This window comes from Pelophylax lessonae (genome assembly GCF_965119305.1).
Source record: "Pelophylax lessonae genome assembly, chromosome: 3".
NCBI classification, from domain to species: domain Eukaryota; kingdom Metazoa; phylum Chordata; class Amphibia; order Anura; family Ranidae; genus Pelophylax; species Pelophylax lessonae.
The window spans coordinates 200094245-200119688 of record NC_138770.1 but is presented as its reverse complement, the minus strand read 5'-3'; the positions used below and the strand labels follow the sequence as shown (position 1 = coordinate 200119688).

The window sequence follows — 25444 nt, the reverse complement described above, 5'->3', positions numbered from 1 at the left end:
ATGTTGGGTGTCATAACTTTGAAAATTAAAGGCAATTGGAATTCCTGGATGTGCGGCTGTTTATTTTCTTACAAAAGGTTTTCCTTTACTTTGATGCCATCTTGATAGGAGGTAAGCAACAATTCCAGTTTTTTTTTGCACTGTGGGTGATCCATTGGTCTGTATTTGCTTACTGTGTCCCAGGAAGATTTCCTCTCACTAATTGTTTCACGACAGGTGTACCACCAAGGAGTGGAAGAGAGGGGATACCTCCACAATAGTGACATGGCAATAAAAGCCTGACAGGTTCTAACCCCTATACCACAATCCAGAATCAAAAAGGTTTGGAATGCTACCTAAAAGAACCCACCTTCCCTGCGAATATATTGTTTTCGCTCCAATAACTGCCACTGTGCCTTTTCTAGAATTTAAGCCCAACTCACTTCCTGTACGGTCATGCAAACATGTTGATTTAGGAGTAAATCGTACATGGATAAAGCCCATAAACAGATCTAGGCTATGAATGGATTATGGGTCTAGTAGTACAGGGCCCTCTTTACAACCTCCCCACTCCACTCTACAGAAGCAGAGTGGTCACTTTACTGAACTACTGAAACAGTCTTAAGTCTTGGTAAGGAACATACTTTAAGAAATGCTGGTCTGATAAATTTACAGTTTTATCATAAAGCAATGTACAGCCTAAAATATACATTTTATATACAGTTTGGAAAGTTAATAAAATACCTTCATTGCTTTTGTGTAGATTTATATAAACATAGCATATTACAACATCTGAGCAGCTTTTCTGTCTCCTAAAATTTAATGTGAATACCAAAGCAGCACAATCTTTTTAAGCCTATAAACCTTAAGCAAAGGTAACAAAAAAAAAAAAAACAAAAAAAAAAAAAAAAAAAAAAAGTACAGTGCGTTCAGGTTGTCTTTGAGAAAGACAGCCAAACACAAATCCTTGAACACATTTCTGCACACAATACAAAAGTGGACAATCAGATCATTACTGCTGCTTAAAAAAAAAAATATATTAAATAAACAAATTAAAAACAAGCTTTTCCAGATCTAGTGTTGGGAAGGTGAAAGGACATTTCCCATTAAAAACAACTCCATTCTGAGCAGGAAAGGTGTCAGTCTAAGTGATCAACATTCTAAATTCATGAATCAGACTCAACCCAGAGCTTCCCAATTGGCTGATCTTTGGCTTCCTGTATTATGTCTTCACTTAGTTGTCGAATTGCACTGTGGACTTCGTCCATACTTTGGGCTGCATCAATCACCTGTTTGTAAAAAAATATTAAAATCAGCAAATCAAAGTTACTTTATCCTTGAAGAAAATCCTGAAGGACCCACTTTCTTCTTTGCAGTGTGTTGACAAACATATGGCTTTGTGTAAACCACTTGCCTACTGGGCACTTTTAACCCCCTTCCCGCCCAGGCCAATTTTTGAATGACAAATTGCACGTTTATGAAACCCTGTACTCAAATTTTTTTTTTAAACAGAAATAGAGCTCTCTTCTGGGTGGTATTTAATCACCACTGGGTTTTTGCTAAACAAACGAAGACTGAGGGGAAAAAAAACAAAAAAAAAAAAACCCCACAAGCTTTCGGTTTTTATAACATTTTGCAAATAGGTAATTTTTCTCCTTCACTGATGTACGCTAATGAGGCTGCACTGGTGGGCACTACTGGCAGCTCTGGTAATCAGGACACTGATCATCAGTGCCCATGTCCCTTTTAGACAAGCTGGTTATCAGCTCTCCTCATGCTGTCAGCATGAGGAAAAGAGTGCCGATTTTGTTTTTTTTTTAATTTGCAAATAAGTAACTTTTTTTTGCTGATGAGGCAGCATTGATGGGACACTGATGCAATGGCATTGATGGGCACCACTAGTGTTGCAGTGAATCAATGCCCTGATTATCAGAGTAAATATGTCCCCTGTCACAGGATAGCCGGTTATCAACTTTCCTTTGCCAACATTGACAGCGCTAAAGAAAAGCACAGGCTGTTAACCGGCATTTGTAAGTTAGACACAGCTTGGCAACCAGTAGTTAGTTACTTTAGCAGGCAAGTAATGGCTTCATCCTTCATTACAATGTCCCATTAAGCAGGGACTCCTCCCCCCTATTACTATAAACCGCAGCAAAAATATAAATAAAATTAGGATTTCTAATGGGAGTAACAAAAAACAGGGAAGGTTGAACTCTAAGATCACTTAAAACGGTAGTATCCCGCTTTACACTTTTACCTACAGGTAAGCCTATAATAAGGCTTACCTGTAGGTACAATTATTATCTCCTAAACCGGCATGGTTTAGGAGATATTTGCAGTGCATGCAGCCGCTCACGCAAGCGGCGCATGCGCTCTGAAGGTCCGGGGGGGACCTAGTTTTCTTGCCGGAAAATCACCCCCGCGCGCATGCGCGGGAGTGACATCGCGGCTCCGGCCAATCACAGCGCCGGAGCTGCCGAACCCGGAAGAGACGGCGAGGGATCATGGCAGCGCCCGCAGCGATGTCCGGGGGTCCGTGTTGGGGCTTCGTTCTAAGGTGAGTAATACATAATGAGCTAGTATGCAATGCATACTAGCTCATTATGTCTGTCTTGCAGGTTTTTTTTTTTTGCGATTTTGGGTTTACAGCCGCTTTAAAAAGGTGTTATGATTACCCTTGAACATGAATATCCAAGTTTTAGGGTCCTTTCTATCCTAGTAAAATAAAATTCTCGCCTTCCAAAGCAGAAGCAGCTGCAGGCAACCTGGGAACTATATTATATAAACCATTATTATTCAAGAAGTGTATTTAATATGTAGACTGTTCAGGTGTATGCATTCATCTCACCTTCCAGTTAAGAGAACTGTCTTCCATAAGTTCCGCATAGCGTTTCTGCACCGTCTGCTGAAAAGCAGTTGTCTCATAACGTTCATTTCCAAAATCTCCACGTTTAGCCGCAGCCTCAGAACTTATGTCCAGAAAAAGAACAAGATCTGGCTTTGGCAGTCCCACATCAGGCTGCTTGCACCAGTGAAGGGAAAAATTCTGTATAAAAAAAAGGAAAACCACAATAATCATTCTGAAATGGCTTGACATTTTCTCAGTTTTTTTTTTTTAATTGCTTGTCTTTAGTGTTGGAAGAACCAAAAAGTTATGAAAAAAAAAAAAAAAAATTGAATTTTTGTCTTTCCGTAAAATACTTCTGATGTTCATTGACAGACAGCTCCAGAGTCTTGACCACTGGGTTATTCTGCCCTCTACAGAAGAACACTAGGCAGGGAAAAAAAAAAAAGCCGAGTTAGACTTACTGGTAACTCCTTTTCCAAGAGTCTTCCAGGACAGCCCATGAGACCTAGGGCTTCTCCTACCAGGACAGGAAACGCATTAACCCCACCAGATAAAAGGCAGTCCTCACCCTACAGTATTCGAGAATCGTAGGACATCCTGTAAAAACATATGCATAATAAATACACAACACAAGACGTTACCGGGTGGGAATCCAGCTGTCCTGGAAGACTCTCAGAAAAGGCATTACCGGTATGTCCAACTCCGCTTTTCTCAAGTCATCTTCCAGGACAGCCCATGAAGAGATGAGCCAGAACTTACCAGATTAGGAAGGGAGTAGTGCCTGAAGCATCTTTCGACCAAATGCCTGCTCCTGGGAGGAGAGGAGGTCCAGGCGATTTCTAACAAAGGTCGAAAACTTAAGGCCCGTACACACGATAAGAAAATCAGAAGGGAAATTTCGTCCGATGAACGATCTGCCGATTTTCGGATTGTTAGTATAGTGCTTTCGACAGCTGATTACAGATTTTCGGACGACAAAAACTGGATGTGCAGGCTATAGCATTTTTATCGTACGTCAACACAATGTCCGATTTTCGCTTAATTAGTACAGTTTTCGTCTAAAAAAAAATCTTAAGAGCAAGACTAGGCATGCTCAGAAACGAAAGAACACATACAAAACAATTCAACACATGACATCATCATACGGGAAATTTCATATGAAAATAACAATAACACTTTCGACATGAGACTAGCATGCAACAAAAAACGGACAGATCGTTCGATAATCTGATCGTGTACGGGCCTTTAGACCAGGAAGCTGCCTACAGATTTGTTCCGGTGAGGCACCAGCCCTTTCGGCCCAGGACGCAGACAAGGCTCTCGTTGAATGTGCGTTGAAAAAAGGGGGAATATGATTCCTAACTTTGTAGGCCTCAGTAATTGCCTGCTTTTTCATGTAGCTATGGTGGCTTTAGAGGCTCCATTAACCTTGTTTATTCCAGAAAATACAAATCAGGTTTCAGACTTCATAAAAAGGTTTTGGTCACCTCCAGGTAGGCTAGAAGTACCCTTCTGACATCCAAAAAATTAAAACTTCGTCATTTTTTGGAGTATTACAAAAAAGGTTGGCAGTACAATATACTGTGATCTATGAAAGGAAGTGGCTACCTTAGGTAAAAACCCTGGATCGGCTTTTAACACTACTTGCTCATCAAAAATCATAAGGAAAGGCTCTCTAATTGAGAGGGCCTGTAATTCACTGACTCTACAAGCAGACGTAACTGCAATTAGGAACACAGTGTGAGTAACTTTATTGACAAATCCTTCAGAGGCTCGAAAGGAACAGTCAGCAAGGCTTGAAGAACGAGAGATGGGTCCCAAGAAGGACATGAATTGACACTATTGGTTTTGATCGGGGGATTGCCCTAAAAAACCTAGCTATGATGGGTTTTTCTAGAAGGGAGTACTGGAGAAAAAAAAAAAAAAAAAAAAAAACACACCAATGGCCACAGCCTGCACCTTTAGGGTACTAAGGGATAGACCTTTGTCGGCACCCTCCTGAAAAAAAGAAAAAAAAAAAAAAATCCAAAATAGACGGAACATCTGGGAATAATCTTTGATTCTCCGACAACCAAGAATTAAATCTCTTCCAAACTTTGCAGTATATAGCTCTAGTGGTAGGCTTTCTTGAACTAATAGGGGTTTTCACCACTTTGGCTAAAAACCCCTGGGAGTTTAGTATCTGCTCTTCAGATACCAAGCTGTCCCGTTTAAGGATGCCACCTGCGGGTGAGACACCGGACCCTGAGACAACAGGCTCTGTTCTCGAAGGAAGAGTCATTGGAGGTTCTGAGGCTATGGCCTTTTGTGCCAAGGGGGGCTATCAGAATCAAGATGGTGTCTTTCCAAGAGGAATTTCCAGAGGACTTCCGGGATTAGTCTGATAAGAGGGAAGGCATAGCAGAGGCTGAACGGCCAGGGATTCGCAAAAGCGTTGATCCCCAGAGACCGATCCCTTGGATTCAGCGGGAAAAAAAAAAAAAAAAAAAAAAAAAAAAAAAAAACTCTGTTTTGGTGTTTATTTGGTTTGCAAAAAGATCCACCTCTGGGAGGCCCCACCTGGCAGTAATTTCCGAAAAGGTTTCCTTGTTGAGGGACCAATTGTCCAGACACACCCGGAAGCGACTGAGGTGATCTGCCACACAATTGTGGGAACCTTCAAGATGAAGTGCTGAAATGTATGCTAGATTAGTCTCGGCCCAAGATAAAATCATTTGGGCTGTGACCTGCAAGGTCTGACTTCACGTACCCCCTTGTTTGTTGAGGTATGCCACAGTTGCAATGGCGTCGGATTGGATCTGCAGATGGTGTCCTCTAACTTCTGCCCTGAAAGACTTCTGGCAGTACAGAGAGCCTTAGAAGTTCCCTTTGATTGGGTGACGCTCCTGCTTCCAGCAGGGACCATTGTCCCTGTGCTATACCGTTTTGAAGATGGGCTCCCCAACTGAAGGCGCTTGCATCCGTGGTTATCCTCTGGGATATTGGAATGACCCATTCCAGCCCTCTTGTGAGGTGAAGTGGCGACCTCCAACACCACAGGGTTCTTTTTACTTTGGAGGGACTTTTTACCTTCCATTCCAGGGAACTTAGAGACCCATCACAGTTTAGCAGGAATAATTTTAGAGGGCGATGTCGGAACCACCCCCAAGGCACAGCCTGAAAGTAAGAGGTCATGAGGCATACAGCTCTTGAGATCTCTCAGCGAGACCCACTGATTGGTTTGCAAGGATGCCATCATCTGAGCCGTCCTTGCATCCTTTATTTCTGGAAGAAAAATCTTTTGATCCAGCGAGGACAATTTGTATCCGAGATAGGTCACTCTTTGAGAAGGTTTCAGAGAAGATTTCTCTTTGTTGACCATCCCGCCTAGTGACCTGAAACACTCCTGAACTGTCTGGAGAGCTCTTTCCAGCTTTTGATACAAATTTGCCACTATGTGGTTGTCTGTGTAGGGGATAATCAGGATTGATTTTTGTCTTAACGTAGCCAACGCCTCCCCCAAGACCTTTGTAAAGATGCATGGGGCTGATAACCCGAAGGGCTGTGCTTGAAATTGAAAATGTCAGATCTCTGATCCTAGTTTCACTGCTAGGATTAGATACTTTTGGTATGCTGGGTGAATAGGGATGTGAACGTAAGCATCCTTTAAGTCCAGCATTGCCATGAAGCATCCTGGGTAAAGCAAATTCCTTATCGATTCCATGCGAAAGGGTTTGTATTTTGAGTGATTTAGAGCACGCAGATTCACTATTAGGTGATAGCTACCGGGGGCTTCTTTATTACAAAGACGTGGGAATAAAATCCCTTGCCCTGCTTAGCTTCTGGAACCAAGATCAAAACATTCTGATCTATTAAGTCTACTAACTGGAGACCCAGGGCAGAAGCCTTCACTTGATCCTTGGACTGGTATAAAACCATATCCCTGGAGGCCAGAATCAAATTCCAGTCTGTGCCCCCAGGACACCATAAAAGGGCTTGAAGTGATCTCCTTCCACTGTGGGAGGAAGGCCCTTTAATCTTCCTCCCACTTTGCGGCATGAATCTTTGTGTTTTGGGGGGCTGTTCTGCTTTTGTGGCCAGTCCAATTCTTCTTGGGTCTGGCTCCCTGATGCGAACCCTGCTGTCTACTCCCCTGCCCTCGAAAAAACTGAGTAGCAATTCATTTTTTTCTTTTCTGGAAACAAACTCTTCGCAGTATGTTCTAGAGCACAGGTGTCAAACACAAGGCCCGTGGGCCGAATGCGGCCCCCCAGGCCATTTCATGTGGCCCTCACACCTCTCCTGCAGCTGCCGCACCTCCCTTGTCTCTCTGCCCCCAGCTTGTCTCAGTACTCGGCAGCAGAGATGAGAGAAAGGGTTGTCTTTCTCCCCCCCCCCCCTTCTCAGCAGTCAGCAGCAGCTGCCTCCCCTGGTCTCAGAATTCAGCAGACTCTGGAAGCTGACTCCAGCCCTTCTGGTTCTCCTCCAGACCCTAAACTTCTTCCCAGATTCACCCCATCTTCTTCCTGGCAGCAGCACAAGGTAAGGGGGTGCATTGTGGTGTAAGGAAGGAGGGGGGGGGGAACTTTTGACTTCTGATGGGGGGCTCTTGACATATCATGTAACGGTGTAAGGAGCCGTAGGGTGCTCTGGACATCTAATCTTACAGATACAACCGGCCCTTTGAGGACAACCATAATGCTAATGCGGCCCGCAATGAAATTGAGTTTGACACCCCTGTTCTAGAGCTTCCTGTAATCTGGGACCAATGAGATGGTCACTTGCCAGGGGGATACCACGCGTTATTTAGAGGAAGGATCTCCTGACCATGTTTCAAGCCAGAGACTTCTGGCTGAATTAACCAACGCAGAGGTCCTAGCTGCCAACCTAACTGCCTCAGCAGAGGAATCAGCCAAAAAACCTACCGCCCGGAGCAGAATTGGAAAAGATTTAACAATCTGATCCCTTGGTGTCCCGACAGACAAATGAGTCTGCCAGGTGTCTGGCTATACATTTAGATGCAAGTGTTGGTTTGAGACTAATCGTAGATGCCTCCCAGGCTCTGCGCAGCAAGATATCCCCTATTATCCATGGGGTCTTTAAGTGTACCCATATCGCCAAAAGCTAAATCCATCTTTTTGGAAATTTTTGAGAGAGGGGCATCTAACTTAGGATATTTGTTCCATGGCTGCATTGCGTCACTGTCAAAAGGAAACCTTTTCAGGCTACTGGAAAAACGGTTTCCTTTCAAGATTTTCGCATTCTAAACGAATCGTATCTAGAAGGGAACTGTGCACAGGAAAAACCATGGCTTTCTTATGCATTCCTTCATACACAAGATCATGCTTTGACAATTGAACCTTCTCTTTAATTTCTATTGTAACAGACCGCTTTTAATAAATCATCCACATCCTCTAAAACCTAGAGCCCCTGACAGATTCCCTATCCTTAGGCTCTCACCCTCCTGGGAGGAATGGGGAGATGCAGACCCCTTGCTCGGATCCTCAACTACACACTGCGGTGGGGTTCCAGCCATAGACCTAACTGAGCCTTGACTGAGTGGGAGTCTGCATTTTGTCAATAAGGTCTTTAAAGGAACTAAAAAGGTAGAGGGCAATTCATTTCTAACTGAAGTCAACATATTTTGAGAGGATACAGTAGGATCATATTTTACGAAATTGTCTATGCATGCGCGGCAGACTGCTTTACGTCAAGAGGAGCTAAGCTTTGCCCCACAGACTGCGCACTTCCTTTTGTGTATCTGCGTCGAGACCTTGTCTGGCGCTTTAGTCTGCAAGACAAAAAATAAATAAAATGTAAAATTTTTGCCACCCAAATGTCCTAACACACCATAGTGCAGGAGAAAGGAAGTGTGCCCCTTTTAATCACCAGGCCCCCAGCTATGATGAGAAAAAAGAAAAATCCCACAGGATGTGCGAGGGGTAAGAGTCCCCAGGCTTACCTGAGAGGTGCTGGTGCCAGAGCCTGCATCCGCTGCTTGTGCAGTAACCGCAGAGTAATCCATCCTGCTCCTGGTGTCCACAGCCTCGGCTGGGTGTTTAAACACCACACCAGCCGCCTAGAATCTCCTGTTTACGCTAATGACGTCACCACAACTGGAAATTACCTAGTCACTTCCTGGGCCAGCACGGATCGCAGCAGCTCTACCCCTTCCACCCTACAAGTGGAGCCGAATGAGAAGTGCTCACAGCACTATCCCTGCTCAGCAAGATGCCCTGCCTAGCCAGCCACGCTGCCTACAGAAACGCCACCACCCTAGACAGACTCCCTCCTGCTTCCCAGGACATCAACAATGGTACTGGCCCTCCCCAGGCCCTGAGGACAGGAGAAGAGCTGCCACCATTAACCTGTGAGTAGAGGTATCGCACGGGGCAGGAGAAGGCAAGTAAGATTCATTTCCCCAAGTCTCTGAAGGACAGTCCATGAGACAGAGAACCCGGTTCCAGGAAACATGTTACCCCCTGTCTGGAGGAAACACTAATACTGAAGAGTGAGGTCTAGAGGACCGCCTTTTGTCTGATGGGGTTAATGTGTTTCCTGTCCTGGTAGGAGGAGCCCTAGGTCTCATGGGCTCTCCTAGAAGACAACTTGAGAAAAAAAAAAAAAAAAAACTACCACGCCTATGGGGCAGTCCCAGGGGGGTATACTCCCACTTCCTGCTATAGGCATTCAGTTTTGTTGCAAGCAGTGTCAGAAGAAAAAATAACCCAATAGAGGGGTGGGTGCTGTGTCCGTCAAAGAACATCAGAGAAAAAGGATTTTACGGCAAGGCAAAAATCCAAATTTTCTTTCGTTCATTGACGGACACAGCTCCAGAATCCTCTTGATCATTGGGACATCCCAAAGCAGCGTCAAACATGAGGGGGGACGGGGGAAACCCAGCAGAAAAATTTCTCAAAAGCTAAACCTAGCCAACCAGGTAACATGGAGCTTAGCCAGGAACAACTGGAGCTCAAAAAAAAAAAAAAAAACCCCTCAAAGAGGACTAGTCCTCTCAGCAGTGGCCTGCAGATGCCAGCAGATCTCCTTTGTAAAATTTTGTGAATGTGTGCACAGACCACCAAGTGGCTGCCTTGCAAACCTGCATCACTGACGTCTGATGGCGGAAGACCCAGGAGGCACTAAGCGCCCATGTAGAATGTGCCTCAACAGGGAAAGGAGGAACCTGACCCTCAATTGAATAGGCCCGCACTACCGTCTGCCTGATCCACCTGGAAATGGTCCTTAACGACTCGGTTCCCACCAAGTACACCCTGATTGCCCGAACCACATCCTGAGAATGCAAGGCCACAGGGAAGGCAACACAATGCCTTCATTTAGATGGAAACCAGAGACAACCTTGCACTTTCTCTGTGAACCACCAAATAAGATGAATGACAAGACAAAGCTGCCAGCTCGGACACCCTGCGTGCGGAATTGCCACCAAGAAGGCTACCTTCTGGGACAATGTAAGCAGAGGAATCTCATAAATATTTCCAAAAATGCGGTTTCTGAAGAACCGACCGTACCAAATTGGAGTCCCACGGAGGCAACGGAAACTGCACAGGGGCGAGCCAAGTAGCCAATCCCCTGGAACAAAAGGTGCGAGGCCAAGGAATGCATAGCCAAAAAGGACATTGAAAGAAAATTGCCAATGCCGAAACCTGGCCCTTGATGTTACCCAAGGCCAGGCGCAGTTCCACACCTCTTTGGAGGAAAGCCAAAATTCAGGCCACCAAAAAGGAATGGGGAGAAACCCCCAGAGACTCACACCATGCAATATATATATGACTTTGACGCAATGGTAAATCTTTCAAGAAGTAGATTTTCTAGCATTCAATAGCGTGGGAATCACCGAGTCAGACATCCCCCTTCAACACCTGGCATTCAACAGTCAAGCCGTTAAAGCCAGCGATTGTAAAGTAGGATGGGAAAAAAAAAAAAAAAAAAAAATCGGCCCTTGGGCCAACAGGTCTTCTCTGAGAGGGAGTCATCAAGGGACATCAGCGACCAGCTGTACCAAAACCGGCGGAGGCCAGTCTGGGGGTCACAAGGATGACCGAAATTCCTTCTTCCTTAATTCTTCGCAGAAGTTTGAGGGGTGGAAAAGGGGTATATCAGACGGTACTGCCTCCAAGGAGCCACCAGTGTGTTCTTGGCATGGCCTGTCGACTGAGGTAATCCGCCTGCCAATTTTCCACCCCTGGAATATGTACAGCAGAGAGCTGGAACTAAATGTTCCGCCCACCTTAGATTGCCAGCTACTTCCTGAGCCGCAAGGACACTTTGTGCCCCCTTGATGATTGACATATGCCATGGCCGATTAAATCTGTACCAGACACCCCTGAAGACAAAACTGTCAAATAGTCTAGACAAAGTCAGATCGCCCACAGTTCCAGTACGTTGATAGGTAGCCTGGAGTGGGCGCCTCCAGAGTCCAAACCCCCTGAGCACAGTCCATGCCCAAAACACCTCCCCACCCGTACAGGCTGGCATCCATGGTGATCACCGTCCAGTACAGGGTAAGGGAGGAATTTCCCTGTCGGAGAGCGAAGCCATCAAATTAGAGATACTCTCGTACCCCTGCTCAACAGGATCAGATTGTCCAGAGACAATGGAATCTTGTCCCACTTAGCAAGAATATCTCTCCGCAGAGTTCTGGACTGCTGGACAACAGATTTCAAATGGCATCCTGCAGCTTCTAGAGCTTGTCCAGCGGAAGAAACACCCTGGCTTAAGCAGAGTCCAGAGGCAGATCCAGATAGTCCAACCTGGTGGTTGGTCGCAACCAGAGCAGACTTCTGGAGATTCAGAGTCTGCACAGTGATGTCCAGGTTGTCCTGTAGAGCAGACGGAGGCTCGTAAAAGATCATACAGGTACCCTAGCACCGCATTTCCCCTCTGTCGCAACAATGCTAACACCGGGGCCAACACTTGTAAACACCCGAGGAGCTGTGGCGAGACCAAAGGGTAAACGCCACAAATTGAGGATGCTCCTCACCCACGGCAAATCAGAAAAAGCGTTGATGTCCGACATATCTGGATATGGAGTTAAGGGCCCTTGATATCGATAGAGGCCAGAAGATCCCCTCGATGAAGGGATGCCACTACCAAACGGATGGACTCGGAACTTCTGTACCCACACAAAGCAGTTTAGGGATTGGAGATCCAGAATTGGACAAACTTTGCCTTCCTTCCTGGGAACTGTAAACCGGTTTGAATAAAAACCCCAAAAACGTTGTTTGGAACCGGTACAATCACTCCTTGCAGTAGCAAATCTTGTACTGCCCCGAAGAGACTACAAAAGCAGTCTGGGGACAAATGCAGGTTGGAAGGAAAAAACTCCCCTATGGAGAACAAGACCGAAACTCAATCTTATAGCCAAACCGAATCAGCTCGTGGACCCACCTGTCTTAAATCAGAGGTCCATGCGTCCAGGAAAAACAAAAAATGAAGACGTCCCCCACAACCCAGATAAAGATTTAGTGCGCCCCTTCAGGCAGAAGAGGCTCCAAAAATATGGCCACCTGCTAATCAATGGAAAACTACAAGAAAATGGCAGACTGTCTGTGTTTCCATTCAATGCCATCTGATCCGATCCACCGTCTGTTTTTGGCAGACAGGATCAGATGGCGGCAGATTACCGCTCCATAGAGGAGACTGAAGGGTCCGATCAGGTCTGCCTGAGAAACTGACAGGCGGACCTGATCAGACAGCCCGTGTGAAAGGGGCCTTCGGCTGTGGCATGGCGATGAGGAAAAACTCCCGGCCACCACAAGAGGGCGCCAGTTCCCCGTTCTCTCACTGAAGAAGGCAGAAAAGTCGCTGCCTCAATTTTCGGACGGCGCGGAAGTCCGTGCACTCGGTGAGTGGTTGGGGGGGGGGGGGCGCAAAAGGGACAGGACACCTCTTGCAGTGCACCCGAGGCGCCAGGTCGCTAATTCTAGTCGCCAATGCGACCTGGCGCTTGGGGTTTGTCGAGCCCTGTTGTACACTATGAAAAATGCAACATTTACAGCAAAAAGTTAAGGAATTTTTTAATTGATCAATGTTGTTAATAAACTTTTGTACATTTTCTTATTTCTGAAGTACTCATTTGTAGGGTTTAGGGTTATGGATGGCAACCATTAAAGTCCTACACCTTTTCTTTCAAAATTTCTAAATATGGATGTGGTGCCATGGTGACCAAGTTATGACTTAACCTATTTGCCCTGTTTCCTGAAAAGAGAACCAATTATCTCTCCAGTAGCTGTCCTGGAAATGTATAGGGCAATCATTCGGAAGGTTGTCCAAAATTACAAACACACATTAGCATCTTGTCTTTCCAAAACTGTAATAGGGGCCTCTTGAAATGCTTTCATTGTATCCAAATCCACATTGTACAGTACAAGAGAGAAACACAACAGTTTTAACGTGGCATTAGAGCTGCACGAATAATCGTAAAAAAAAAAAAAAAAAAAAAAAAAAGAAGGGGGAGCACATCTCAATTCAACCCCTCCTCACAATCCTAATCCGGCATTTCCATGATTCATGTTAAACAAGTGCAGAGCCGTTGTCTGCTCAGAGCTGTCAAAAAAAATTAAAAAAGTAGCAGCCGGAAAATGTTTATCAACACTGCTCAGCGCTGAGAGATAGAACTAAATAATTGTATCATTTGGTTCTTTCAGCTCAAAGGGATGAACTTCGGTCTGTAAACGAGGGCAGTTTAAAGCAAAACTCCACCCAAAAGAAGAAGTTCCCTGTTAAGGATTCGCCCCCCTCTCCTCTTGCACAATTGGCACTTTTGAGGAGCAGGGGGTCCGATTTTTCCAGGTATCTTCTCCTAGGGATGCACCGAAATTATAGGCCGAAAATGGGTTAACAGTGCCAAAATTAATATGGCCGCCGTGAGGAAGGAGGAGGGAGCAGCGCAGGGCAGGTTTTAAAAGTCCCGCCTCTGGCCGGCCGCCCGCCTCTCAATGACATCCCTACTACTAGATGTGTGCATGAATGAAGGGACATACCAGGCGGGAGAGCAGGGCGAGCGGCCGCTGATAGAACTATGTGATCCTTCCCTGTCAGCTCAGCGGGACTGTGTGTGAAATTCTGTGAATGAGAACTGACCTGACACCAGGAGGGGGGAGCGGCCGCTAATAGCTGTAACTATGTGAGCCTTTCACTTCCCTGTCAGCGGAGATACATGCCTGACAGGGAAGTGAAGCGCTCACATAGTTATAGTTATTAGCGGCCGCTCCCCTTGCCCGGTGTCAGGTCAGTTCTCAGTCACAGAATTTCACACACAGTCCCGCTGAGCTGACAGGAAGGATCACATAGTTATATCTATTGGCGGCCGCTGGCCCCGCCCTCCCGCCCGGAATGTCAGGGAATTGGAGAAGTGAAGGGCTCACATAGTGACAGCTATTAGCGGCCGCTCGCCTGCCCGGTGTGTCAGTTCATTCATGTACAGATCGTAGTAGTAGTGACATCACCGGGAGGCGGGCGGCCGGCCAGAGGCGGGACTTTTGAATAATGGACACCGTGACCGGAGGAGCTGAGTGAGTAGGAGAGGGACGCTGAGGCTGATGTGGGGGGAGGGGCGATAGCTGAGGCAGCTTACCATTGGTATTTGTATTAATTATGCAGCATGAGGGGTTAATGTATTGCCACTGCTGCATTAGTGACCGACCAGTGGCAGTTAATTAACCCCTTTGTGCTGCATTAGTGCAACCAGTATCAGTGCAACCAGTGTTAATTAACACTGATACTGGTTGCACTAATGCAACACAATTAACTGCCACTGGTTGGTCACTAATAGATGAGTGACCAGCAGTGAAAATACATTAACCCCCTCACGCTGCATAATACAAATACCATTGGTAATTAAATTAACCTATTGTCAACCCATCACAGTACATATACTGTGACAGGGTGGCTGCGACAGGTGTACGTCGCTGCCTGTTTTTGGCGTATGCTCCTGTTCCATCTATTTTAAAATTATTTGGGGGTAAAAAGTCCTTTTTCGGTTTTCGGCCAATGGCATCCTGCATTTTCGGCCCAAAATTTTCATTTCGGTGCATCCCCATCTGCTCCCACTACCGTTCGAGCGCCACGGCACTCGGGAACAAAAGTTCTCCTCCCTGCAGTCTTCTGGAACACTGACAGATCCCAGAAGACTGTGTCCACCAGTCAGGATGCGCAGCACAACTCGTGCATGCGCAGTGGGCACCCGGCTGTAAAGCCACAAGCTGTCAGCCGGGTGCCCATAGTGAAAATGCCAGCGCCGCCAAGGGAGGAGAGGATGAAGACTGCAGGGGTGAGCTCATGGCTGGACTGTGTGACAGGCGAGTGACTTTTTGACAGGTGTCTGGAGAGCCTCTTTACCCAACTTGTAGATCAAGCCTTTTTCTGACACTTGTTGCTTGCAAGTTAAAATCAGTATTTTTTTTTGCTAGAAAATTACTTCGAACCCCCAAATATTGAGGTTTTTTTTTTTATTTTTTTTTAAACACACACACACAGTAAAGTTAGCCCAATATTTTGTATAATATGAAAGAGGTTACGCCGAGAATCGTGATCTTTATTCTATGCAAAAAGATTGTGTTTTTTTATCCAGTATCATGCAGCTCTACATGGCATTTGTATAAACATTACCTTCTTGGAGCTTGTGAATGCAACTCCTGAAAAAGCGTATCGGTCCACCACAAGGGTGACACCACTCCTTAGCTTCTCTTTCATCAAAGGACTACAAAAAAAAAAAAAAAAAAAAGTTATACTGGCTTAATTTCGATCTATAAAGCTTTAATAATATTGTAACTGTACTAGAAAGAACAAAAAAATTGATTTTTTGACTTACCGTAAAATCCTTTTCTCTTAAGTTCATTGACAGATACAGTTCTCTTTACCATATCAGTAGGGTTATACTGCCCCCTGCAGGAGTAGGACACTAGGCAGAAAAAAAGTTCTGTCTACGGCTATGGGCAGTTCCGGAGGGTACACCCTCTATTCCTGCATAGGATGTCCGTTTTGTATCAAAGCAGCGTCAGAGGGACGGGTACTGCGTCCGTCAATGAACTTAAGACAAAAGGATTTTACGGTAAGTCAAAAATCCAGTTCTCTATCGTTCATTGACGGACACAGTTCTCTGATCCATATCAGTAGGGACGTCCCAAAGCAGTGCCATAAAATGAGGGGTGGGAACAGCAGAAAAGAACAAGTCCCCAATGCTAAAAACATAGCCAACAAGACAACATAGGACTCAGCAGAACAAAAGATGAGGCCCACCTAAAACAGTAAACACCATCAAGGAAGGCCAAAAGCCCTCCAGACAGCAGCCAGAAAAACTTTGCGGCCAACAGAGGCATCTGCAGATGCCAGCACATCCACCTTATAAAATTTGGTGAACAGACTGCCAGGTAGCCGTCTTGCACAGACGAAAAGCCCAGGAAGCACTAGGCGCCCGAGTAAAATGCACTGAAACAGGGAAAGGTAGGACCTGACCCTTAATTTAATAAGCCTGCACCACAGTCTGTCCGATCCTTCTGGAAAGTCCCAGCAGACACTTGCAGTCCTGTTCATGGGCCCTCCGTAAGTACCTGACTTCAGGAAAAGACTCACTCGCCAAGTACACCTTAAGTGCCCGAACTCAAATCTAGAGTATGAAATGTACATTGCTTAGGATGTGAGGGCTTAGGACACAAGATAATACAATGTCCTAGTTCAAGTGAACACTAGAAACCACCTTCGGAGGGAAGGACGGATCTGGGCGAAAGAACCACTTGTCTCCATGAACCAATATATGGGGGGGGGGGGGGAACAACAGGACAATGTCGCCAGTGCCAACACCCTGCGCGCAGAGTGACCGCAACCAAAAAGGCCACCTTCTGTAATAAGGTAGAAAGGGGATACCCTTGAATACTTGCAAAAGGAGGTTCTTTAAGAACCGACTGCACCAAATCAAGGTCCCCAGCTGGTGACGGAGGTCGCACCGGAAGTACCAAGTGTCACACCCCCTGGAAGAAGTTACGCACCAGGGAACCGGCAGCCAGCAGCATTTGGAAGAAATTTGCCAAAACCTGACCCTTGACAGTACTCAAGGCCAACTTTTGATCAACTCCCCGTTGACGGAAGCCAAGAACCGGGCCACCAAGGATGAGGGGGGGGGGGGGGAGCCCAAAGACTCCCACCACGCAATATACGACTTTCTCGTATGATAAAAAAAATCATCCAAGAAGTTGCTTCCCGCGCTTCAAGCAGGGTGGGAATCCCTAAAGAAGACAATCCTCTGTCCTTCAGCACCTGGCTTTCAACAGCCAAGCCGGCAAAGCCAGCGACGGTAAAACTGGATGGAAGATTGGCCCTGGAGACAATAAATCCTCCCTGAGAGGAAGTGTCCACCAAGGAGCGTTTGCGGCTAGCCTGACCAGGTCAGCGTACCAAGCTCAGCGAAGCCAGTCTGGAGCCACGAGAATGGGCGGAATCCCTTCCACCTCGATCCTGCAAAGAATTCTTGGCAGCAACTTGGAGGAGGAAAGGCAGACAGCAGCCGATACTGACCTTGGCCCATTCGTGATCTCACCCGACCATTTTTTTGCGCAGGGGACCAAGCTAAACTTCTCAGCATTGGTCACGTTGAATTTAGCGAATGTTCTTGCCTATGACAGAACCCATGGCGCCACCATTGCACCCGCCAGAGGGTCCTGGGAGCGGGCCACTATCCAGTAGATGCGACACCAGCAGGTCCACGTCTGGCGTGCCTCAATTAAGGCACAACCGCTGGAACCCCTCTGGATGAAGGGACCATTCCCCTGCATCCAAGGCCTGTCGACTGAGGCAATCCGCCTGCAAATATTTCACACCTGGAAAGGGAACAGCGGAGAGAGCTGGAACAAGGCACTCTGCCCAACGAAGAATGCCTGTCCCTTCCAAGGAAGCAAGGACACCCTAGGTGCCCCCTTGGTGAATGACATAAGCCACGGTCGTGGCGTAGTTGATGGAATGTGCACTGGACAGCTGCAGGTGCCCGATCCAGTTAACTAGGCAAAACCGGATCGCTCTCATCTCCAGGACATTAAATCTGTAACCTGAATCCTCCAGGGACCATACTCCCGAAGCAGAGAACCTGCCAAGGACTCCTCCCCACCCAGACAGGCTTGCATCTGCGGTGACAATTGTCCAGTAAAAAGGGGAAGGATTCTCACCTCAAGACTCCCTGGTCACCAGGCTCAGCCGGATCCGAATGTCCAGAGAGTTTGGATTCTAGTCCCATTCTAGAAGGATTGCCTTCTGGGGGATCCTCAAGAGGGATTAACCGTCTCAAAAGACAACACCAACAACCCCAGAACTCGCAGGTAGGTCCGAAGAGACGACCATGTGCTGTACAGTAACAGTTGAACCACAGTCTCTGAGTTTCCAAGAGTGTTTTCCCAAAATGAGAAAACATCCAGACTGAGGACAAGTTCAAAGTCAGGCCCAGATAGTCCAGTCTCATGGAAGGGACCAGGGATGACTTCTGAAGGTTCAGAACCCACCTGAACTCCTCCAGAATTCTCATGGTGACTTCCAAATTCGTTGTCAGCACCGTAGGGGACCCACACGGAGATGCAGATCGGTCAGGAAACCAGGACAAAATACACCCCGCTGCTACAACAGCGCCAGGACCAGGGCCAACGCCTTTGTGAAGACCCAAGTAGCAGAAGCGAGACCAAGGGGAAACGCCACAAACAGAGATCCTACCCTACTGCAAAAATGGATAACCCGTTGGTGTCCTGAACATAACGGGATGTGAAGGTAGGCATCTTGATGTCTATGGTGGCCAGGAATCCCCCTGACATAGGGAAGTCACCATCGTGCAAACCGATACCATCTTGAATTTTTGATCCGCACGGAACCATCAAAAGGGCCAGTAGGTCCAGCTTGCTGAACCAGAGCCTGAACTGCCCCAAGAGTGCCTGGCAAGCGATCTGGGGACAGCCGTACATTGGAAGGGAAAACCCTATCGGAAAAAAAAGAATCGAAACGCTATCTTGCAACTGGACCGCATGACCTCCCGAACCCAGCTGCCGGTTTGGAACCACCCGAGGAAGTCTTGAAGGACTTCGCCAGTGGGACGAAGAAACTGTGAGCCGACAAGGAGGGCATTCGTCGCAGACGGGCTCCCTCACCCTTGTTAGCCTGTGGAAGTAAGGCACTCTACCCCCCCCCCCCCCCGTGAGACCCTTATATAATGTCATCCAGGGCAGCACCAAACAGGCGATCCCCCTGAAAAGTGAGATCCATTAGGGCCTTCTTAGAAGTTTGATCCGCAGACCAACACTTCGGTCAAGTATACGCCAATCACCACCGAAAGGTGACCCATATAAAAAGGAGCAGTGTCCAGCGCTGCATCTCAAAAATTGCAGCCCCTGCGCCAGCTAGTCCAAAGTTCCCCCTCACCAAGACATGGCGTTGGAACTCGACCCATTAGGCAGAGTCTGCGTGGCAAGGGCAATCATGAACACTGTTCCCAGTGCAGACCCCGCCAGGGAGTACAGATCACATGCCACAGCCTGTGCCATCCTATCCCTCAAGTCCTTAAAAGGACAGGGATTCCTCCACCGGAGCAACGGTAGTCCTATCCAGCCTGGAGAATGTACATCCACCATAGGCAGAACAGTCCACTTTACCAGAGACACCTCAAAAGGGTAATGTCTAGCAGCCACTTAGACACCCCAGGGGAATGTCTCAGACAGTCCCATCCTACATGAGCATGCTAGCAAAATAAGCTGCTCCGGATGGCATGCGAGTGCCAGATGCCTCCTGCGCACCAAGCACAGCCGCCGCTGCGTCCTCCAAATTGTAGGGTGCCACGCACCGAAACAACCAGTGCATCCACCAGCGCCTGTGAGAGGGTCAGGTGGGGAACACATGGCCTGCAGGGTCCATACTGAACCTGAGAAACCAGCCAGCAAAATTTGCAAAAAAAAAAAAAAAAAAAAAGTCGAGAGATCACCCTCAGTAACCACTGTCCCCAGATAAGCATTGGATTAGGAAGTCTCAGCGGTGGCTCAATGAAAGGAAGTGAGCCAGGAAGCTGCCTGAGGTGAAGGGAGGGGCTCCTCCCACCAAAAGAACACCTTCAGGCACACCCACCGGCCTTCACAGCAAAAAATCCACAGCTAAATGGCCGAAAACGGGTGTACCAAGATGGCCGCCACCATAGAAGCAGACGAGGCTACAGGAAAATGGCGGCCCCGCGCGGTAACCAGGACCCACAGGGGGACCCCCTCCATCTAACACCAGCCAGCTGCAGGAACCTCACTGAGGCGATCGGTCGAGCACCGCTGACAGTGCACTCCCGACCCCCCATGTGGCCAGCAAAGGAGGTCCCAGCCCAAAGTAGGCCCAAACAGTCCCCCACGTGGAGGGAGGGAGGAGTCAACAGGACAGAGGGAAACCTAGGAGTGTGAGGGTCCGATCATCCCAGGGAGGGGGGCCTGCGTCCACCCCAAAATCCACCAGAGAAGGGGGGTACTTTTACTCACCATACCAGGAACATAGGGGGACGCCATCTCCTGACAGGACCCCACGCCACCGAAGTGGGGGGGGGGCTGTCGGCCAAATAGGAATGCTGCGACATAAGCATAGACCCTTTTGTGTGCGTCCTGGCGAGATGTTTAACTCGAGGGACCAGTCCTCGTCCAGTGGGACTATGTTGCAGGAAAACCCAGCGTGGAGCTAAGGCCTGCACGCACTCGCTGGCCAGACTGAGGTGACCACTGGATCTAGATATCCAGCCCGTCGCCCAGCCAGGCATAGTTGCTTGAAGATCACAGGAAAAAATTCAGAAGAAAGGCTAGCTTAAAAAAAAAAAAAAAAAAAAAAAAAATTCTACATAAAAAAATACTTTTATGCCAGGACCAAAGATCCCAGCAAGGAATTAGGTCCTTACTCCTGACTAGGCAGATTAAAACTGACATCCTATGCAGGAAGAGGTTGTACCCTCCGAGACTGCTAATAGGCGTAGCCAGAACATTTTTTCTGCCTAGTGTCCTACTCCTGTAGGGGGCAGTATAACCCTACTGATATGGATCAGGGAACTGTGCCCGTCAATGAATGATAGAGAAAAACTATTTAAAGCTAAATTCCAGGCAGATACAAAAATACACAGCTCTATTATGGAAGCAACGTTCATAAACATTTTTGACTGGTATGAGCTTCTTGCAGTTCCTGTACAGCAGAGCTCCAACTGGGAGAAAGAAAAGCAGCACAAGAAGCAGTTGTGCTGCAGTGTTCAAGTGCAAACAAAAGAACACCCTGATAAGAGCAGAGGTTAGCTCATCAGCCTGTTTCTGATCATCCATTGTGAAGTCAAGGCAGGGGGAGGGGCAAGACCTTTGTTACTTAACTGCAGCAGAGAAAAATCAGGACTTCTCCCCTGCCAAGAGGCTGTGTATGTCTGAGGACTGTATGGACAAAAATACAAATCATTTGGTAGGTAAACCTGCTCCCATATACTGTAGGAGCTTTGTGTGTGTATTTTTATCAGTTTGCCTGAAGTTGATCTTTGACAACACTACAGTTGCTACAGTTGTCAACCAATATTTGTGCCAAAAAAAAAAAAAAAAAGACCACCATGTTCATGCCTATCAAGATAAACGATAAACAACTAATTTTTAAGTACTTCTATAATCATTTTTTATTCACTTGATACTACTGGTTAGGTCAGATTCTCTGTGTTCCAGACACATGCAGATGCCCCTCTCCCATCCTGAAGTAAAGTCATGGAACTGGCAGAAGCCAAGCAGTTAACCCTTGCAGAGCAGGCACAGCCTCAGTGCTGACCTTTAAACAGGGGTCAAGTCCTGGGAGAAAAAAGTGGGAGAACCCACCCAAGATTACCACCCCCCACCTCAAAAAAATATATAAAACTATATATATATATATATCTCTATATCATATACACACACACCTTTTGAGGAGCGAGGGCCACTTTAGCGACTTGGTAACCAGTCGCGGGCCACAATGAGCGGAGCGGGCAGATCAGATAACAGATTCAGGTCAGCATATGCAGAGCAGACACAGCCCGCTCTACTCTATGGGCCCTCCAATCTGATCTGCCCAGACAGAAGGGGACGGAACCCCTTCTGTTTTTTAAGTGGATTGAATTGGGTTCCTGCAGGTATCGCTGGCTGCCGAGTCCCTCAGGCAGGCATGGCTGGTGGCTGCTAACTGGCTGTCCTCCAGGGCTGGTAATGTATATTTAGAGTTGCAAATTTCCCCCTCTAGTCTTCTCTCTCACACTTGTTCTTTTCTCCCCCTTCCATATCTCCATCTACCCATGGTGCAGCGACTTGGCCCCCCTCTCCCTCTTCTGTACCTCCTCCTGACCCCCATCCCAGGCTAAAGCTCCGTTCCAGGTACTCTGTTTATTGGCTGGGTTGGGTTGGATTGGAAAAAGCCTGCTGAACTGACTCAGAGTTCCCAAACTAGCCGGCAGGGGCGAGTCGGGGCAGTTCTGTGGGGGCTGGGCGAGAGAGTCGGCTTTCGCTCAGACACAACGTATACCATCCATGGGGGGGCCTCCTGTGCTCTGTCCTTGTCCTCATTCCACACTTGATAGGACGATGGCAGGGACTTTTTATTCAGCTTCACCAGGAAGCCTTTAGTTTAGGCATGTCTGCGGTGCAGCCAAGAGCATCATGAGTCTGGTGCTGGCGGCAGTAGAGCAGATTTAGGAGTGGCAGGGATACGACGTAGGTAAGGTCATATCCCAGCCCTCCTACTTACGGGGCACCCCCCTGCAGTTCCAAGAGCCTGTGTTGTGTGCGACTAAAGTTAAAATGGCAAAACAATTAGGATGCCTGGCATTTGATTTTTCAGGCTTCTGTAAGGGCTGTGGGTCGACATGTGCCCTGAGGTGAAAGGGTGCAGCCCCACAGTCTCAATACTTCACAAGCTTGAGGCCTCCCGTAGGAGCCCTGCACCAGAGTGCGCAGCGTTTCCTGAGATGAGGTGGAAGGGCGCAGCGCAGCCATGCACGCCTAAAACAACACTACAAAAGCAAACTACTGGGCTTCCCAGCCCAGCACCCATTATTAATCCCACCACCCAGCCCAGGCGTAGGGTTGCCACCTTTTCTTCAAGTCAAACTAACACTTTAGTGGCTCATGGGAACTTTTTTTGTAGCATGCATGATGAGAACAGCGGGTGTGGCCAAATTGTGTTAACAGGGGGGAGGGTGTGTGGTTAAATAATTGTTTCCATAAAATATGCTTAGATTAGAGGAGTGTGTGGGGTATGACAGTGAGCACTACATACAGAAGATGAGTGTGGGCACCATGTACAGGAGAGGAGTGTGGAGGATATTATGGTGGGCAGTATGTACGGGACAGGAGTGTGAAGGGTATAACGGTAATTGAGCGGGGAAGTGAAACCCTGTAGCTGAGCTGCACTTTTACCACCCTCCAATCACTCCCCTTTAGCTGCAGAGGCAGCGGCTGGGTGTGTATACATATCGCAGCCACAAAGGTTTACTTTGCTTTGCTTTCAGGTGAATAGAGCCACTCTGCAACTGTGCTAGTGTGGGGTTAAATCAGGCAATGAGAAGACAATACAGTGCTTCCCCACAGCCTGTTAAATGCGCTCAAATACAGATCACTTTTCAGAGAGCACTGCTAGTGTGAAAGCGCCTCAGAGGGTGATAAGCACTGCCATCTGTCTTAAAGGGCTCATTCACATTCGTGCCGGTGTCTGAAGAGCAATCGGAGTTTGGATCTCTCTTTGGAGGGCATTTTATTGCCTCCACACTGCCTGCTTTATCCCCTTGATCCCTATGGTTGCAGGGCAGCTTTCACGAACAGCTAATATTTGTTAGGTGCTATACCTGCTAAAAAGTAGCAGGGGCTATAATTCTTACCATGCGGCGACAGCAAGTGTACACCCTTGGATGCTCCCTCTGAAGTAGTGGTTGGAGGCAGGGGTGGTAAAGTGTGACTCAAAGTTTTACCGTCCCCCCCCTTCCCCAACCACTAACGTTAATGAGCCCCAATTCACTGCAGGGGCCACTGGCATGCACAGAGCAACTACATCAGCACTAGTTTAACAGCCACCTGTAAATTATCCCCTCACAAAAATTAATCCTGCTCAATTTCCCCCACCCGATACCCCAGACCCTCCCAGAGTCCCAGCCACCTTAACACCCCTTGTTGAGTCCCTGGCACACAGACAAAAAACAACTTACTATACTGCATGCAATGCTGTTCCTTGCACAGAAATCAACATAGAAGCCGGTAAAATTGAGCTCCTGCCCCCACCCCCATGTCCCTCTTGCAGCCAATCAGGACAATGGCAAGATGAAGGCTCCGCCTCCACATCCCTCCTGCAGCCAGTCAGAGCTGTCTGCAACATGGAGGCGGAGCCTCCATGTCCCTGCTGATACACAGTGCCGATGGGAGACAGGGAAGGGAGAACCATGAACCAGCAATGCAGCGATTAGGAGACCGGAGCAAAAACACTGTAGCTGTCACTGTGGCCCCGATCACGGCTGTGGTGAGACAGCTTAGGCACAGTGATCCACTCCACAGGCTGAAAAGTGTGTCGGCCCTGGAAGCCGCTGTTTTACAGTGCATTCAGAGCAGCCCAGAGGGCAATTTCCTCCCTGCCGCCCGACCCAGTCCGCCCCTGCTTCTACCTCTCCTTCGCTCATCTGCAGAGCAGATACTTCCTGTTTTGCTCCTGTCACAGGCGGAGTACATTTGGTATCACGCCGCCTGTGACAGGAGCTGGCACTATACAGGAAGCATCGGCTGCTTCCTCTAGTGCTGCTCCTTTCTTCACACTGTGCTCGGGGATGGCGGGTCAGGAACCTGCAATCTGGGCTTGCCGACCCGCCATCCCAGAGCAGGAGATAGCGCCAGGATCGTGTTGGGGGGAACGTGGCTTTTAACGGGAACGGCGTTCCTGCTGAAGAAAAAGTACAGGAGCGCATTCCCGCTGGACTCGAGCCCTGCCTTTAAGGCAAATAGTTTGTTCACTTTGCAAGAAAATTTCCGCTTGGCATAACTAAGGAGATAAAGCTTAGCTGCCTCATCTGATGTACAAGCAAACTTTTTTTCTAAGTTTTCCTTGCAAGCTATTGGGTATTCTTTGTAAAATGGATTTCCATCACATTCACTAAGCTAAAGAAAAAAATTCTCTAGCAAAATAAATATCCTATTTGCTTTTAGTAAAGCAACCTCACTGTTCTACTTCGAGATAAAACCAATGGACAGATAACCCCAAACACTAAGGGAGCACTTAAGATCTCCAGTACTTACACTTGTTCCCAGCGGTTTGCAGAGAAGAGTAGATGAACAGTGTGATCTTCAAGGTTACTTTTCTTCTCAAGATAAGAGCCAACCAGCCGTCCGATTTCAGTTGTCCTCTCTGTGAAACCACAAAACAGATTAGTTTATGAAATAAAGGATTTAAACATTGACAATCTAGTCTTGGTGGGGGAAAAACAGTCTACCTTTTACCCAGCTAGCAGTGGACATTCCAGGGGAAGGGAAGAATATACCACCTTGCAAGGTCAAGCACTTCGGTCTCACCTTACAAGTGTTCCTGTATTCAATGTGTGAGGCCCTCTCAGCCCTTGGGGAGATCCAGTCAAATCACCTAAAAAAATTCAGTGTTTATAACCTC

The 25444-nt window shown here is 47.5% G+C and overlaps 1 protein-coding gene across 1 annotated transcript in view; it reads right to left on the bottom strand.

Moving 5' to 3' along the window:
* Window positions 1-1127: 1127 nt before the first annotated feature.
* The window catches only part of DTYMK (deoxythymidylate kinase), a 29555-nt gene continuing 5238 nt past the window's right edge, over window positions 1128-25444 (bottom strand). The window contains exons 2-5 of the mRNA XM_082249335.1: window positions 25078-25186; window positions 15437-15527; window positions 2828-3025; window positions 1128-1268 (exon numbers count right to left, since the gene is read on the bottom strand). Coding sequence (XP_082105461.1) covers window positions 1146-1268; window positions 2828-3025; window positions 15437-15527; window positions 25078-25186 — 521 coding nt within the window. The 3' untranslated portion in view covers window positions 1128-1145. The remainder of the gene's footprint in view (window positions 1269-2827; window positions 3026-15436; window positions 15528-25077; window positions 25187-25444) is intronic.